This window comes from Anarhichas minor, unplaced genomic scaffold (genome assembly GCF_050575085.1).
Source record: "Anarhichas minor isolate MPS153535 unplaced genomic scaffold, ASM5057508v1 ptg000038l, whole genome shotgun sequence".
In the NCBI taxonomy this organism is placed as follows: Eukaryota; Metazoa; Chordata; class Actinopteri; order Perciformes; family Anarhichadidae; genus Anarhichas; species Anarhichas minor.
In genome coordinates, this window is record NW_027466484.1 from 2,548,189 (window position 1) to 2,566,260 (window position 18,072).

At 42.7% G+C, this 18,072-nt stretch overlaps 2 protein-coding genes across 5 annotated transcripts; both read left to right on the forward strand.

The window, feature by feature from the left end:
• The first annotated feature begins 211 nt into the window (after nucleotides 1-211).
• Nucleotides 212-7,025, forward strand: mavs (mitochondrial antiviral signaling protein). 2 transcript variants are annotated; one of them, XM_076107196.1, is made up of 5 exons: nucleotides 212-309; nucleotides 1,986-2,108; nucleotides 2,629-2,809; nucleotides 3,170-3,912; nucleotides 4,781-7,025. In XM_076107196.1, the coding sequence occupies exons 2-5, from the start codon at nucleotides 1,986-1,988 to the stop codon at nucleotides 5,510-5,512; spliced, it is 1,779 nt and encodes a 592-aa protein (XP_075963311.1). In that variant the 5' UTR covers nucleotides 212-309; the 3' UTR covers nucleotides 5,513-7,025. The 2 variants fall into 2 exon arrangements, with proteins under 2 accessions (XP_075963311.1, XP_075963310.1); XM_076107195.1 differs by lacking the exon at nucleotides 212-309 and adding an exon at nucleotides 974-1,669.
• A 211-nt stretch (nucleotides 7,026-7,236) lies between these two features.
• pank2 (pantothenate kinase 2) lies at nucleotides 7,237-13,879 on the forward strand. Of its 3 annotated transcripts, none has more exons than XM_076107197.1 (7): nucleotides 7,237-7,579; nucleotides 8,038-8,390; nucleotides 8,808-9,061; nucleotides 9,935-10,111; nucleotides 11,317-11,440; nucleotides 11,941-12,066; nucleotides 12,326-13,879. In XM_076107197.1, exons 1-7 carry the CDS (start codon nucleotides 7,387-7,389, stop codon nucleotides 12,374-12,376), a joined length of 1,278 nt encoding a protein of 425 aa, XP_075963312.1. In that variant the 5' UTR covers nucleotides 7,237-7,386; the 3' UTR covers nucleotides 12,377-13,879. The 3 variants fall into 3 exon arrangements, with proteins under 3 accessions (XP_075963312.1, XP_075963313.1, XP_075963314.1); XM_076107198.1 differs by having other exon boundaries at nucleotides 9,935-10,078; XM_076107199.1 differs by having other exon boundaries at nucleotides 7,445-7,583.
• Nucleotides 13,880-18,072: the final 4,193 nt, after the last annotated feature.

Consider the following 18,072-nt stretch of genomic DNA (forward strand, 5'->3'; position numbering starts at 1 on the left):
CTGCTGCCATCCCATCCCATCCCATCCCATCCCATCCCAGCACAGCCCAGCACAGCACAGCCCAGCACAGCACAGGTCACCGTTAGGGTCGTGATTAAGCACGCCCCGCCTTCTTCACAGCCTGACCTCTATGCTATTGGCCCGTGTTTTGATTGACGGCGCTCTCGTCCAATAGGAATGGAGAGCGAGCAGCTCGGGAGGGAACAGCTGCGCAGATGTGTGTGTGAGGAAGACAGCGCAGGTTTTCGTGAGAGCAGGAATAGCTTTTGACGGAGAGTCACGAACTGCTGAGGCACCAAAACACGAAAGGTGAGAACTATATTATGTGATATTACGATTACTTCGTCTTTATTTAGCTTTATTTAACAACACATTTCAATATTTGACACGCAGTTAGATCGTCTTTGTTGTTCCTATGCATCGGTCATTGTCTTCCAAACCTGCTTAGTCAATTGTTTTGATCATAAAATAGGCTTGAAAAGTATTCTTCACAACATATTTCACTGGATGATATGAGTCTCTATCGTTCTTGTTGTTCGTGTGCAGCCCTCTCTTTCTTCCCCCACCCTTCCTATTCATGTTTACTCCAGAACTGCCTCGAGCTATTTCCTCATGCCAGTTTGTAAATCTAAATAAATCTGCTTTCACTTCTTGTCGAACGTCCTCGTGTGGGACAACAAGGTTAAAGTGAATCTGAACTCTCGCAAAGCGCCACAAGACTCAAATAAGACTTTGAAGCAGCAGCTGTGAGATTTTCATCAGATCTGTTCTGCATGAAATTTGACCCACAAGTCTTGGAAATCCAAGGAGAAGGACCGCCATGGCCTGCCATGTTAGAGGTCATTCATTGGGCTCAGCTCTGCATAATTCACCCTCGTGCCAAGGTGCTCTTTCCTCCTCTCACCCCCCCCCCCCCCCCCCCCCCCCCCCCTTGTCTTGGTAATCTGAAGTCCCTCATCACTTTACACCTAGATGCATGCTTGAAAATACAACCCACACACTTCCTACATTCCACTTACACAACGGTGTGTGTGTGTGTGTGTGTGTGTGTGTGTGTGTGTGTGTGCGTGTGTGTGTGCGTGTGTGCGTGTGTGAGTGAGTGAGTGAGTGAGTGAGGTAAAGCAAAGCTCGGCCTCTGAGGGCTAATGATACGTTGAGGAAGATTTTGCTCTTTGGTTTCTGCCTCTGACATTAGTTCCATGTTGACACTAACGTGTAACGTGCTGCTCCATTTGACGAGGCCGGTGATGACGGATAATCCTGAGAAGATGTCCCTCCCTCCCCTGACTGACAGCAGATTACTTCACCTGACTGTTTAGATACAAACAGAGTGAAGGTTTTAAGTTGTATTCAATACAAAGTGTTCCCAGGCTTTATATTTGACCCTGACAAAGGTGTGTGTGCGTGTGTGTGTGTGTGTGTGTGTGTGTGTGTGTGTGTGTGTGTGTGTGTGTGTGTGTGTGTGTGTGTGTGTGTGTGTGTGTGTGTGTGTGTGTGTGTGTGTGTGTGTGTGTGTGTGTGGAGAGACGTTCATGCTGCACATTTGAAGTTCAGTTATGAAGCTGAAGTGTGGAGGTGATTAATCAGTGACTAGTCTGGACCTGTTCACCTTCTTCGTATGCCAGACAACAGCAACCTTGACCTGAAGCGTTGTCCTCCTCTTGACAACGTAAGAGAAGAGTTGCAGCTGTGCAGAATGAGTCACACACTTTAAGAAGAGTTTCCCGTAAACTGACAGGAAATGGTCCCATTTTCTGTTTTTACCCCGGAGCTGCAGGACGTCTGATCTTCATTTTCACTTTCGGTTTCACTGAGTAAAAAGTCCCGACTCAGTGAATCAGTGATCACTGCAGACGATACAGATCAGGTTGCCTGAATGTGTTTTTTGGGTACTTTCCCATCTCCCATGTAGTGACAGGGTTGATACCAGGAGCAGAAATGATCGTAACTGTCTCTGTGTTTTTGTCCACGTTGTCATTTCTCAGATGTCGTTTGCCAGTGACAAGCTGTACAACGGATACTTACGGCGGAAAATGCCGATAATTGTGAGCAAGGTGAAAGTGAGAGAAGTAATGATCCACCTGCCCTGCTTGACTCCTCACGACAGGGTAAGTTTCGTTAGTGTGAAGGACTAGGACTAGGACTAGGACTAGGGTCTGTTGGATTGGTTCGGGTGTTGTGGTATCTTGTAAATGCCATTACGAGCTTTAAAAGGAGGCAGAGGAATTATTCTCAGCGTTTATTGGTCTCATGTACTGCTGTCAGGATATAGTGACAGTTTGAGCAAATATGACAATTTTTTAAAAGTTACCAACTTTAAGATTACAAGTACAAGCAGGCGTAGCGTAGCACAGCTCTGTTAGCATTAGGGCCCGACCAATACTGTTTCTCTTTTTGGCCAATATTGATATAAACCATTGAGTCTGTACAGTTAGTTTCTGACATAACATCACATCCGATCAGAAACATTTTTGGAGGGAAAATGTGGTTATTGTTCGGCTTTTATAATGTTTATTACCACTGATGACAGAAACAATAAACCTCACTAAAACAATCATCAGTACACTAACAACAAAGCCATAACTTGATGTATTCATATGCTTCTTTTTGTATGAAATCTAATTTTAGGAAAACATAGAGGCAAAAAGAGAAACGTATGGGAACTACGACAGCATGGTGCTTCTTCTGGACTGTCTGAAGAGGAGAGAGAACTGGCCGGAGCAGTTCATCGACGCACTTGAGGCGTGTGAGCATACGACTCTAGCAGCAGAGATCAGAGCCGAGTACGACGCTCTGAGAGGCGTCGACAGTAAGTCTTTAAGTCAAGTACCTCGTACTGAGTATTATTCCCTTCTGATCAGAACATATGTAGCACTACCTCAAACTAATTCTATCAAATGTTTAGGGTTCCTGTGATCAAAGTAGTATGTGAGACAATAAAGAGAACTAGGCTTCAAGCAATGCGTCTGTGTCCGGTAATAAATAAATGTATCGGACATTCAGCACATTCTGTTCTTCCTGTGAACTCGAGTGCTCGTTAGAAACTCCAGTAAGTGAGTAAATGATAACTGGATTACTGTATTATTACACAGTCAGCTAGCCTCTCAGGAGCTTTAGTCACATGCATTCAAAATGGATTTAAAAGACAACGTTGTTTGCTTTGCCCTAGATTCCAACCCCGGCTCCCCTCCAACGACTGTCGTCAGGGCACACGTCCATCCAGCACCATCTGCCAGTCCTCTGCCCGTCCCAGAGAGCGGTGCAAACAGTCAGGCTGCTGTTGCTCCGCCAGCTGAAGCAGGTGAAGCGCCAGCTGAAGCGTCGGCTCCTCCGGAGCCAGCCGCCGAGGCCTCCCCCCTTCTGGAAACCCCCGTGCAGCCGCAAGTTCCTGAGGCTGTTTCTCCACCTGAGCTGGTGCCTGAGCCCCCACAGTCAACTCAGGGTGAAGTGGCAGCCCGTCCATCAACACCTCCCGCGTCCCCTGAGAGCCCAAACGCTCAGACGAGTACACCTCCATCGCCTCAGAGGGAGGTTAACGCTCACCAGGAGCCGGAGGAAAACTCTGAATCAGACATCCAGGACGTCTCTGGTGATAATGGTGTGATCCCTGATCAGGAGAGCGCGGAAAACAGCGAGGTATCGATCGACCATGTGGCCACTCATCAACCACCCCAGCGTGAAACAGACGCTCCACCCAGCCCGGATCCTCTCCAGACAACTACTACCTCCACACAGGTCCGGCCACCGCAGAGTCCCTCTCCAACCCAGACGAACTCAGATGTCACCGACGGATCCTCTTTCCTCACGATGACTCCAGAGAAGCCTCCAGTCCAGGACACCACCCCTCCTGTGGACCTCAAACCAGCTGTTGTCCTGCAGCCTGAAGAGACCTCTGAACCTCCTACCACACAGGTGAATACCCACATATGGTAATAAAAACACAAAAGATGTCTCTGGTACTATTTGTTTTGGTCCTCAAACCTTCATCAAGCATTAACTAAATGTATTCATTCATGACTTTTACTTAGTGAAAGTCTGAGGACTGAAACGTCATTATGACAATAGAATACGAGTGACCAACAGCGGGAGAGATATTCTACGTTAGTCAGTTAAACCGTTCACAATCCCATGATGTCTGTTTTATATTGCTGTGAAAACATCTCCTTCATACAAGTGTATTCATTCAAGTTTCTAGACAAACATTACATTTGAACACATCATGGTAAAGTTACAATTAACCTGCGCCTCATTTTTACTGAATAGAGCCTGAACGCATCATAATGTAACTCAATGCAACTCTCGTTCAGTGTTTCTGACAAAAACTAATTGTGTGCATTTCTTTAATATTTTAAATCCTGCATTATTTACATTCATGTTTGCTGGCTTGCAGTTTGTTATTTCTTGCTTTTACTCACATTGCGGCGTTTCTTGGCTCGTTGCAGCCGTCAGCTCTCGATCAGTTTAAGAAAACAACAAAAAAACGGCGACCCACTCATAGAAACATAGAGCTGCTAGTCACCTAGCATATGGTACCTTTAATGAAACCCGTTACATTACTAATAACACTTCAATCATAGGTGTTTTCACCCAACAGCATAACATTTTTGAGTAGAATATACTCTTCTAATGTTGTTTGAGAGGGATCGATTCAACTTCACTTGGAGCTGTTAAGCTGTAGTTTTCCTAACGTCTTTTCAAACCACATTCACATACCTGACAGAGAAAAAACTACACCAGCTTCCTTTTTAAAAGCTAAACTTGACCTCATTTTCATCTGCAGGTTGTTGAAAGCGGCCCACAGACAGAAACTGCAGCTGCATCCTCCCCCCTGCCGGGTGCTGCTGGGATAGACGCCTCTCTCTGTGATGACAGCCATGTGTGTCTGAGCAAGCCTGGCCAACTCATCAGCATCCACCCACCAAATAATGGCAGCCCCGCTGTCTGTGCACCCAGCTACCCGGTGCAGCCTTACTCGGGTGACAGTGAGCGTCTGGAAATCAGCGATGCTGCACCGGACGCTGTGACCGCCGCCCAACCTCCTGCATGCTCTGCTGTCAGCTCCATCACTGTGAGTACAGCGTCCGCACTGCCATGCCAGGAGAACGGCATTGCTCTTAGCCATAGTGAACCGGAGGAAAACCACTACGAGTCCCCTTGTCGGGGTTTGGAGAGACACCAGGTGTTGACGCACGTGGTGCATGTATCCGAGGAGCCGTCTATCCTTGACCTGGACGGCCAGAGCCCAACACAAGCTCACATCGTTAACGGTGAAGCAGCCAAGGAGATCGCCTCTGCACCACCACTTCCCACCAACACTGTGGACCCTGTATTGAGTGTAAACACCCCGTCCAGTGAGGAGTGCCACCCCTCTGAGCCCGCACCCGCTGCTGAGTTGAAGGATTCAGAGAAGAAGACGGCCTCTTGCACCCAGCCAGCTAATACAAAGTACATTCTGACCGCTGCAGGAGTGGGCGCCTGTGCACTGCTGTTGGCGTGGAGGTTTAGGAATTAAGGGGATTTAATACCTTTTTAAAGGAAGTTAAGATGAGGATCTTGGGGTTATGGTGCCTTATTGTATCACTGGAAAGGCCAGAGGCAGCTGTTTAATAGTTACCTATAGTAATAATAGCTGATTTGCCAGACCTTTGGTCATGTCATTAATTACGAGTATGTTGTAAAGTCGGACCATGTTTTATCCTTTTTAATGTTGAATGAAGTTTTCCCTCGAGAGCAAAAACCAAACCTTCCCTTCTTAAATTAGTAATGGAACTTCATGGAACTGAGGTTGAGATCTCAGGTTATTTATGCACTCGCTGCAAATATGTGGAACGTACAGATACACTTAAGCTGTCTGTTGGTGATAGAAATGTTTGTATGTTCACTTGTCTGATAAGCACTTTCAAGATAAGACTGTTGGCTGTCATCCAGTAAAGATTAGTGTACAAAGGACCTGAATTATACTGGATGTGGACTGTGGAAGACGGAGTACCAGCATCACACTCTGTAGATGATGGCTAGTGCACTGTCTGTATTTATTTGTACATATTTACACTGTATAGGTATTTTAAGATAAACGGATGTGTTAAAAACATTCCAAAGCACTCAATTCTCAAAGAATCAGTCAGCTAGACGCTGTATATTTAAATAACATACTTTACAAGTTTGAAATGGTCCGTAGCCCAGACCAGTTATTCCGAAACATTTAAAAACTATAGCACTTCCTGTTTCTTTTAGAGCCAAAGAGAGTGTTAATCGTGAGATGTCGTGTCAGTAGCTTCATATTTAACTGGGTTTTTAAATGGTCATTTTTGTGGTTATTGCTTATTTCTTCTGTTTCGATGTTTGAAAACATCAGAAACATGGAGTTAGTGTAAATATCACTTCGGTTTTTTTATGCAATGAGATCAATTTAATAATGCACAATAAAAAAATTGGAAATGGGCAAAACTTTCCGCACAGGCTGTGTGCTCTCTGGCCATCTTCTGGTGTGGATGTTTTGAGATGGCATTTTATTTTTCCATTGGATTTTTCTCTCCTTTAAATAGAAGCAAGTTTGAGAATTTGTGTTGTGTGAGCTGCAAAGATGCTTCGTATATTTAATGTATTGCCATTATGGAACACATGTACAATCTCATTGTAATCTCAGTTTAAGGTTTGTCAAAATGTTGAGTCACTGTCTCTATGCACTTGACAATCATATAAACAATAAACCTAAAATTAAAAAAAATCCTTTATTGAGTGTGCATGTTAATTTCCCTGCAGAGAAAAGAAAGAATGAAAAAAAAAATATATATATATAGTGCTTGTATTATAGATGATTTGGGAGTAGCTGGATCATTATCATCAAACAAATGCATACTTTAAACTTGTTAAATGCTATTTGGTAAATTAAATGTCTATTGTCAAAGCATCATAAATCTATCCTTTCTTTAAAAGGACTTATTTTTTAAATTTGTATTGTATTTATTGTTTAATCTATAATAAATTGAATATAAATAAATACAAATAAAGGAGTTTGTGGGATATACTGTAGCTTTATATTATTCAAGATGTTTGCAAGGGATAAATAAAAGTGTGCTTGTTTTTAACGTCATGCATAAATGATGTTTAATTCAAGAAAAATATGACATCAGCCTCTTTTTATAAGCTGTTTTCTGACTGGTGGGTTCGCATTCTGATTGGTTCTGGAGTCCTTCAATCACCGACTGACCCCGCCCACCCCAGTCTTGACAGCGAACATAAAAAGGACATGTACACCGACCGTTAACGACACAGCTACTTAGCTAGCTAATTAGCTAGCTCATAGACCGTAGTAAACCATTGACGTACAAGGGGTGTTATTTCATCATAAACTGTAGCATGTATGTAGTGAGTTAAGTTATTATAATGGCGTTCAATGGCCACCAACGCGAGGATGAAAATACCGACGAAGACGAAACGCCCACGAAGCAGCCGCGGTCCGACAAGGAGATGCCCGACAATGAGGCAGCCGCGCCCGCAGGAAGAGACACATCCGACCGGAGGACCTCCAACTCGACGGCGAGGCTTCGGAGCGACTCTGTGAAGAAAACAAGGCCGCGTAGGTGTTGACCGTTTCATGCATGGAGCTCGGTGTATTTGCTGGGAAACGCATCGTTTTGCATGTACATAAAATACATGTCGTGAAAATACAAAATGTGGAAATAGTGTCCTTTTAACGAGTGGCATAAAATTCCTTAAAAATAAATTGTAAATGTCTATAATCTGCTGAGATGTAGCTAAAACGGACACAAGAATTTTGGTATTGGTATTACAATGTAATAAACTGTAGTGGCAGTATATAGCCAGGATCTATTTTGCAACAAGATGGCGTTCGCAGTACACACTGTACTTCTGCTTCTGTTATGTCGGCCAGCATTGAGACATCAGCTCTATTGTCCTCACTGTCACTAAGCCTTTCAATTTGAAATATATGCTATCATGCAATGTTAAAACAAAAACAAAATAATGGTGATTTTATTGTCTTTTCTTATTTAAATATTATCTCACATAATGCAGCATTTCCCTGGTTTGGGATGGACATTGGAGGCACTCTGGTGAAGCTGGTGTACTTTGAGCCCAAAGACATCACAGCAGAGGAGGAGCAGGAGGAGGTGGAGAACCTGAAGAGCATCCGGCGCTACCTAACCTCCAACACCGCCTATGGGAAAACGGGCATCAGGGACGTGCACCTGGAGCTGAAGGACCTGACGCTGTGCGGCAGGACGGGCAACCTGCACTTCATCCGCTTCCCCACACACGACCTGCCGGCCTTCCTGCAGATGGGTCGCAACAAGCACTTCTCCAGCCTCCACACCACCCTCTGCGCCACAGGAGGGGGGGCGTACAAGTTTGAGTCTGATTTCCGCACGGTGGGTCTGCAGTTGTTCTCTTCTTCTCGTTTGCTTTTACAGGCTTGGACGGTGAAGATTGTCAGGAAGGAAAGAGCAGACTGACATGTGAAGTATAACCTATTTATAGCATGTGATGTAATCTGAACAGAACAGCCAGTGATGGAGAACACTTGAAATCCGCGTTTGAAGATGTAGTAATACTGTCAGTGGTTACAAGGACAAGACGGGCATGCATGTCCTCATGCAATTGGTTAGAAATCAAAGCAAATCCATTTTTTAAATCATGACTGGACACTAAAGGTCCTTTCAACTCTTCCTGTTTTCTTACCCCCCTGCTTCCCCCCCTCCCCCGGTTTCCCGCCTCTGTTCTCCTGACCACATGCCCTCAGTGATGTTATCCATGTTCTCTTTCCTCTCACACACAAAAAAAAAAAGATGGCGGACCTGCAGCTCCACAAGCTGGATGAGCTGGACTGTTTGATTCGGGGGGTGTTGTACATCGACTCGGTGGTCTCCAGCGGACCCTCGGAGTGCTACTACTTTGAAAACCCCACTGACCCAGACCGCTGCATCCAGAAGCCCTACACACTGGAGAACCCCTACCCTCTGCTGCTGGTCAACATAGGGTCCGGGGTCAGCATCCTGGCCGTTTACTCTGAAAGCAACTACAAACGAGTTACAGGGACCAGGTAATGATCAGTGATGGAGATCTACTGGGCTCTGGCCATGTTGGCTGGTGGACTACGAGTCATTTCATATTATTCAAATAATGGAAATATATATTTACATATGAGGTGCCAGTGTTGCTTATGTAGGACGTTAGTGGAAATCCACTGGGCCTGCTGCAGTTTGCTTTAAGCAGGCTGCTCCCATTTAATCAAAATATAATTCCTATATGTTCATGATGAGTTGGGCCTTCATCTGCCACAGATTTAAAAAGATTAAGGAAAGCATTTGTAGGTCAGATAATATTCTACAGTCTTGAAAGAATGAGCAAAGAAAACAACGAAACTCTTTTTTCGAGTGCAGCATGAAACATTTAAAGACATATTGGTTGTTTGTGTCAGCAGAAAAACAAAAACAGAAAACGTGAGTTAACTCTAGCGAGCCACACGCAGGCTGACATCAGGTTAAAGTGATGCAGGGATTTGCAGGTGGGTCCAGTCAAGTGGGCGGCTTGCTTGGTGACGTCTGCCCCTTGTGTCTCCCTCGTATTAGGGTAGTATTTGTTTTTAGCTGTCTGCTACCAAACCACTTCCCTCACTTAACTGTAGCAAAATGGTTCTTTGTCAGCTTGATTTGGGTTTAGTTTAAAGTTTTCCCTCCTCCGCCTCTCCACTGGTTTGTTTGAATGTGGTTTCTCTGTCTGGTGACTCATGAATGCTTACTTGTCCCTCGACATAATGGCCTTTTGTGCTGAGAAAGAAACACTAGATGAGCGTCTGTATAATATACAAAACCTCTTTCTCTTTGCCCTTCATTTTAGACTCCAATTCTAGACTTTCAGTCCAGACTGCTGACACTTCTAGAATATGAATATCTCTGTTGCTCTGTGTCCACAGCCTCGGTGGGGGGACCTTCCTGGGCCTGTGCTGCCTGCTGACTGGCTGCTCTACTTTCGAGGAAGCAATAGAAATGGCTTCTCAAGGGGAGAGCACACGAGTGGACAAGCTGGTTCAGGACATCTATGGAGGAAACTATGAGAGGTTTGGGCTGCCAGGTTGGGCTGTAGCCTCAAGGTGCGGTTTACAGCAGCTTTTTTTTTTTTTTTTTTTCTACTGTGGGTCACAAGTGTTTTTGGTGGCGTCCAGCACAAACACAGTCACAGCTGTGAACCAGGACAGTGCTACATTTACTGCAGGTCCTATTAGCGGTGGGGGGGGGAATCCATTCTTAGATGCATCGATTTTCTCTTGAAGAGGCAGAAAACTCAATAATCGGAAATTTAAAACTCAATTCCATGGTTGCCGGTAACAATTCTGTGACACTGGGATGTCTATTCTTAACCGCTGCTCCTGAACGCAACATAGGTAGTAATACACGTTAAACTAAACCCAATACTAGCAGAGTTTTGGTGAAGGCGGCTGAGCTCGAGCAGCCGAAAATGGATACAATCCCACCGGACTACCCTGACGTATGGAAGCATTACGCTTCTTCAGGAAGGCTGAAGCCAATCAAAAAGTAGGTTGCAACTTTTTTTGCCAGGGATTTGCGCCCATACTCAGTAATTGAGAATCAGAGCTTTCACGCTTTGTTGCACACGTTGGAACCGAGATACAACATGCATCTCAACGTTGTTACGGACACCTCGATACTCTACAACCAAAACTAAGTTAAAGTCATGGCATCACTGAGGAAGGTGGATCGGATGGTAGTAACGTGCTGTAACCGCTTACTTTATCTCATTCATGTACGTATAGTTTTACCACATGTTCAAGAAAGCGTTTTGTACGAGACCTGAACCCTCATTGCCTCTAAAAGCAGCATCTGTTTGAAGAGAAGTCTTTGTTATTTATTAGTGAATAACAGCAGCTTGTTACGTCACATGACTTGTTGGTTGTCTGTGCAAAGCGTGGCAATGTAACACTCCAGCTGACACATCTCTTCTATTTGTTAATATTGTTTAATTAATAAAAGATAATGGAAGTAAATTCATCTGTTTTTTTTTTATAAATTATGAATCATTACAAATATGCAGTGTTTTAAAAATAGCAGATCCTCACAGTGAGAACAAAAATAAAGTATTTTGATGAATCAATAATCGTTTTATAATCGCATCGTAGCCGTTTGAATGGCGTCGTGCGGTGCCTACAGATTCCCACATCTAGTTCCTTGATTTCAGTTGTTTTCATCCTCGAATAGAATACCCAGCAAATACCAACACCTGATTATACAACGTTCCTGTGCTTGTTCATCTAATACGGCTTGTGTTTTGATCTGACAGTTTTGGCAACATGATGTCCAAAGAGAAGAGGGAGTCTGTGTCCAAAGAGGACCTGGCCAGGGCAACACTGGTCACCATCACCAACAACATCGGCTCCATCACCAGGATGTGTGCTCTCAATGAGGTTGGTGATCAAATAAAGGTGCTTTAGATGAAGCTGTCTGTGGACCCTGCTGCTCGTTCCCTCTCTGCGTTCAGCCTCTTTACGGTGCTGCCTTGTGTCATCTTGATCAAGCAGCATTGTACAGGGCTATGAAGGCGTAGAGGAGCGTTCAACACCTAAAGCAGAGGTCGTCCCACCCAAAACCATTTCAAGGAAAGCTTTATGTCGATATGATTTATTAGTTGAGTTGACGAGTGAAGGGTATTATTCGGTGCTTTATCTATGGCTTCTATTATTACTACGATAACTAGCTGTGACCTAACGGTAATAAGGAATATATAACTTAATATACACAAATAAGTCATATTATTATTGTAACAACCATTTTGCTTGGTTGAATTCTGCCTCAATGGATTTCACAGTTTGACTCGTGAATAATATTTGTCATTTGTGTTGATACCGTTTCAGATAAACTTATTAACCAACTTGTTTCATCCCCCTCGTTCTCTCTCCTCCCTCAGAACATAGAGCGAGTGGTGTTTGTGGGTAACTTCCTGAGAGTGAACACGCTCTCGATGAAGCTGTTGGCCTACGCCATGGACTACTGGTCTAAAGGACAGCTCAAGGCGCTCTTCCTACAGCATGAGGTAAATAACTGTAACAATAAAACAACTTTATTTATAGAACACCCTTCAAACAACAGCGCTACAAAGGGAGGTAACACTAAATGGAGCAAAATTGTACATGTGCAACAAATACAATCAGCTACATAAGTCAATAATAATAAGTCATACGGTTTAAAGAGACTAAAAATGTAGTTTTTTCTCTTTTTGGCCTTGTTCAAAGACCTAAATTGCAGTTTCGTGTGATTTCTAACTTGGTTATTGTCTGTTTTTTGTTTTTTAGGGCTACTTCGGAGCAGTTGGAGCCCTGTTAGAGCTTCTGCATCCGTCCTAATCGGGCCACTCTACATCCAAAGAAGTACTTGTCAATCTGCTGCAAAAACCTTTCGCACTTTAGACTGGCCAGAATTAATTCCATACTGGGATGCTGCGTCAGCCACCAGCCAGTTACTGCTAAATTGTGGTTGTGGCAGGTAAACTGTCAAACATTTCAACGTCAGCAATCAAGCCTGAAACACTTAAAGAGTACTCGTCATCACAAAGTCTTAAGGACTGCATTCACCCCTCAGAGGGTTCAGGTCCTGGGCCTGATGTTGACCCTACTTAGGAACAGCTGGATGGAAGGTTGTTCAATTCTCTTATTAGTTTATAATTTGGTGGCTAGAACTTAAAGGAAACATTTTACCAGTAAAGCGTCATTCATCATTGTTTATTTCCTGAATATGTTGTTGATTTAATTACAAACAAGACATTATTATTATTATTGACTAATCCTGTCATCCCTACATACTTACAGTCCTAAATAACAACATATGGGAAATCAACCAAGTCGTGGATGATATCTTGAGACTTTAGACAATTGAACTAAAATGTAAAGACTGTCGGGCAAGACGTTGTCGTGATAGCACTCCCATCCATCTGATACTCCTCTTTAAAGGAGACGTTCACTATTACTGTTATAGAATGCGTGGCGTTTATTTACTGTCAGCAATTGAGATCTTAATGTGTGTAACATTTATGAACCCAATTGTTTACTCCAGGCTGTCATTTTGTAACAGTGCAGGTATCAGAAAATCTAGACAATCAGTTTTGAGGTTCGTGAGACTGGACTGTAGAGTCCAAGTGATACATTTAAAGTCCCTTTCTGACCCCTGCCCTGCTGAAGTGCCCTTGAGCCACTGCATCTCTCTCCTTCTAGAGGGAAATCAGAGCAAGTGGAAATAGATTTTGATGAATGTGAGAATTGAGGTAACAATGAGGGCATTATATCCCTGAGTTTTCTCCAGATTTAATAAGAAAACAGGTTCATTTAATGCAGAAACGTGATGCATCCCTCCAATGGAGGCTTGAGGTCCTGTGATCCCAAACCACGTTTGTCTTGTTCAGCATGTCTGTACTTAAATGTTGTGAATTCACTGTACGTCTTAGTCAGGCTTCCTGAAGGTAGAACTTGTGTCTCTGACATGCTTGTTATCAGAGTTATTTGTCCCATCATTTCATTGAATGCTTATCCGTCCCACTTTAATGTTTCCACCGATGGATTACAGGGACCAGAATGAATCCTCAACTTCCTAAAAGAGATTTCACTCACAAATGAGTTACTTGATAAAAATGTATCTGAAAGTTCTATATACAGTAAGTTGATTTTCAAATGAAGTGCCTGTCATGTGTTTGTATAAAATACACTGTGTTCAGCAATGTGATTTGAAATGAGAGAAACTGTAACTCTATAGGGTGTCCCACTGTTTGCTTGTAATGTTACATTGCAAAGAAAACTTTTTTTCAGTCATGACAAATGTCCTATTTCATTGTTCCTATTAAATACATGCCTTTCATATCTTTGTGTCAATTTGTGGAGAAATGTGTTTATTTGCTTTCGTTGTTACCTTTCTACAGAGCCAGCATAGCTGTGGAATACTCTGTTACAAGTAAAAGTCTTTTACAATTTTAAAAGTACGTAAGTATTAGCATCAAAATATACTTAAACTAAAGGGAAGTAGTCACGCAGAATGGCTAATTTCAGAATAATATATTGAATTATAAGTATTGATGCATTAATATTTACATTACTTTAATGTTGAAGCTGTTAAACTGTATTTTTATCATATATATATATATATATAGATATAGATATATCTATATCTATATCTATATCTATATATATTGATAGATAGTGCCAGGTAGCAGTCTTCTCGTTATACAAAATAATCATTCTGCCCCAAGCTGAATCTATTTGAGGACGCTGATTGGATAAATTGTATGTCACACATTTATATCTTTAACCAGCAATTGGCTAAACTGCTTCATAGCCCCGCCTCTTTTGGGCAGTTTCTCCAGCGCCCCAGAGCTTCCATATTGATTCCATATTTCAAAACCACAAATATTGACAAGTTGTATAGTTTATTATTATTATTATTAATTTTATTTTATTTGTTGTGGCTCAAGGTGGGGCGGCGCCCTAGCGCCCTCTAGTGACCAGCCGCCACTGTTAGTTACTGTGTTTACCATGCAGTATTATCTCATTTAATGGTAAAGACAAACTGAAGGCGAACATGAGGTGGAGTTCACCCTCATTCATTTTCTATGAGACACGAGCGCATCGCTTCTGATTCCAGGCGACGCGGGAATGTTTCGCTAACGAGGACGAAGTTCGCCTAGAAACCCCGGAAGTGATTTGCTGAAAAGCCAGTAAAAGTGTTGTAGTGAGGAGAGAGCATCTGCGGTGAAAGATTTTGATATTATGGGTGTGAAAGTCAGTCACAATTGTTGTGCCTTCTGTATTCATCTTCTCCATGTTCCAGGATTACAGTTAAAAACACAAACGAAGAGCTGCTTAACACAACATCACATTAAACTATGAGAGAAAGTGCGGTTAGCTTATTTACGCAGTTTGCTAATGAGCAAGCTAACTAATTTAGCTTTACTGGCTAGCATGCGAGCGTTGATACGCTAACCGAAAAGTCGAATTATTCCTTCAAATTAAAGGTTTGTTGAAAGGCCAAACTGTACTTTTTAAGGCTACAGTTAGGGGGAAGCATAATGTTACATGTAACATATATGCTCGCCTATGTTTTCACCAGCAAGGTATTTATTGACATCATTGGAGATTGAATTTTAGTCCCCTTAACGTCCAAGCTACCTGCTTCAACTGCAGGTCAATAGAAGGATATTTTTTATTGATTTTACAGACAAAATGTTTTCCTAAGAAGATATTTTTGCAGATATTTTCAGGTTGTAAATCTTCTGTGACATAAGTGAAATTCACGTGGGTTTTTTGACGTTATGCAAGGTAGGACCTCCTGTTACAGAACCATCCATGAATGAGTTAGTGCCTTTCCAGGGAATAAAGCCAGCCCACCGCTGCTGCTGCTGCTGCTGCTGCTCCTCCTCCTCCTCCTCAGTGACGGCTGCACAGCTGGCAATTTACAGACAATACGCTGTAAGGAGTAATTGGCTGCTAGATGGACCACTGCCCTGTAAATTGGACCAGTGTTTGACGGAGGAGATGAATTAGCACCAGTACTGGGATATTTATTCATCTTTTGCCTTTTGGAGGGTTTCAGCTTGTGAACTTCTGGGATCACCAAAACAACTGAAGACCCAGCCCCTCTGCACTGGAACCGTTATAACCTCCGCATACTGGAAACACAAGGTAAGGAGGATGTGTTTGTGGTTTGTAATCATGCCCTATTCCTAATATATATATATATATATATATATATACTAGTACAACCAACGCTTTCACTTCTAAGATGCTGAATTTTGGAGATGGAAAAAAATGTGAGGAATGCTGCAACAGGAAACGACGTGTTCCCAAAGCCAAATATTGACTTTGAAAAATAGTCAGAAGTGTGTTCACAGGAGTCCTTGCTGCCAAAATATCTGCTGTGATGCACTGAAACCTTCTCATAACTCACAAAGGGTAAATAAGTTGTAGCTATATATATTAATAAAAGATGAAGTTTTTACTGCTTTGTAGGTCACGTATACAGCATAGAGCAACATTTGGGTTGTAAAATCCTTTCTGATGGTGTTTTTTACTTAGTAATCAATGTTCTTAATGCATTAATAACTGATAACCCATCAAGCCTGAGGTTTCTAAACTTGTATAAATTGTTGTTCCAGATGCTGTGCAGTTGTTCTCCAGAATATAAGTGATTTAAGATGATTAAGTGATAAGGTAGATTTATGCATCAGTTGGGTTTCTGATGTCTCAAAGAGCTAAAAAGACGTAATAGCTTTTAAAGATTCCCTTATTATAAAGTGGTAGTGTTAAATGTTTCTGTCAAGATTACAACTCTAACTGTGTTATTGTTATCGTTTGAGAGAGAAACGTTTGACCACCGCTTGTTTCCATATAGAGCAGCTCTAGTCTCCCTTTCTCCTGATCTTCTCTATGGTGAACACTGAAACCTGTCTTCTCCTTCAGTGTTCCTCTGGAATGCAGTTTCTTCCGTCATCCGTCCACTCTCTTTGATGTGGCTCGCGCTGATGTTGTCTCGTTAGACATAAAGGTTCACAAAGTTCCTCTGAGGTCAACAACAAGGCAGTTCTGTTTCAGTCTACAAAAGCACAGCGAGGAACAGAACTCTGCTGGTGAATTGATCAGCAAGTTATATGTGTGTTTTGGTGGGAATGTGTGCATACAGTGTCTCCGACAAAGATGACCAAAGTGTTCCGTATGTTGAAGCAAAGAGATGCGCCGATGCAGAGAACTGCTGCTGCTGGTTGATTTTAGCCTTTCACAAGACCTGATCCATGATCCATGTGCACATTGGTATGGAGAGTCCCTGCTTCAGCGAGGGGCGAGAGAGGAAGAGAAACAGTTCAATGAGAGAGAGAGAGAGAGAGAGAGAGAGAGAGAGAGAGAGAGATTCCTGTAACAATAAATCAATCTGTTATATTCTGTGTGTAATATACTTACCCACTTAATTCTACTTGGGTCTTACGTCTGTGGTTTTGGTTGTGAACAGTTCAGCCATATTATCTAAACCACTTTCTTCAGAGGTGCGACCGATAGTTGGTTGTAATTAAACTTATATACGTACATCCAGGTGCATACATCAAATTGGACCTCTGCAGTTAACCCAAAGCATTTTGGGGAGCAGTGTGTTGCTGTGAAGTCCCCCGGACACGGACACCTCGACAGGCGAACAGTAGGAGCCGGGGATCGAACCCCCAACTGTGATTAAAGGTCGACCCTGTAAAGATAGCAGTCTGTTAACTGTGATGGATGTTTACAGCAGACAGTTAACAACATTATTATAGTTCCACACAGTTCGGCTTCAACGTTCATTTGGTACTTTCCTACATTTCCCAGGATTCCATATATACACCCCCAGAGAGGAGACGTTCATGTGCTGCTTCAGGTTGAGATGGTTGTTGTCTTGTAGGTGTGTCTGTGTCCTCTCTGTAGACTGCTGCAGGGATGAGTCAGCGTTTTTACACTTCCTGTTCCCTCGTCTGAAAGTCAATGGGTTCCTTGAATGAGTTGGGCCTTCACATTCATTATGCTTCACCCATTACCACCCATCATCGTGTGGTGGTTTTGAGGCATCTTTGACGGATGTACGTTAACGAGATTTTTACCTTCTAAAAATGCTGAACATGAAACAGAAATACTCCAGAATTATGTGAAATACACCTTTTTGCCCTCATCAGGATTTGGTTCAATAGATCTACTGTATATCAGCGTTATAACTATGTTTTTAGCCTAGCTTAGCACAAACACTGATAGCATATTCTCATTGAACTCGCAGTAAGAAAGGAGTATAATCCTCAAATAGCTGGAGTGTTTGGTTTCATTCTTTCAGGGCGTCTTTCTTTATTTGGCCCCTCCTCCTCCTTTGCATGCCTGATCTCTAACGTCAACAATATCTTAAATGCAGAAAGCTTTAATAAACAGAATATCTGCCTCACAATGTGGCACCGCCTGCCTTTAGAGGCTTAGTGTGAACGTGTGTGTCCTTCCATACACCGTGCAATTGGACTCAGACGACGCAGTCACTCTCAGACATGTTTTGGAAAGGG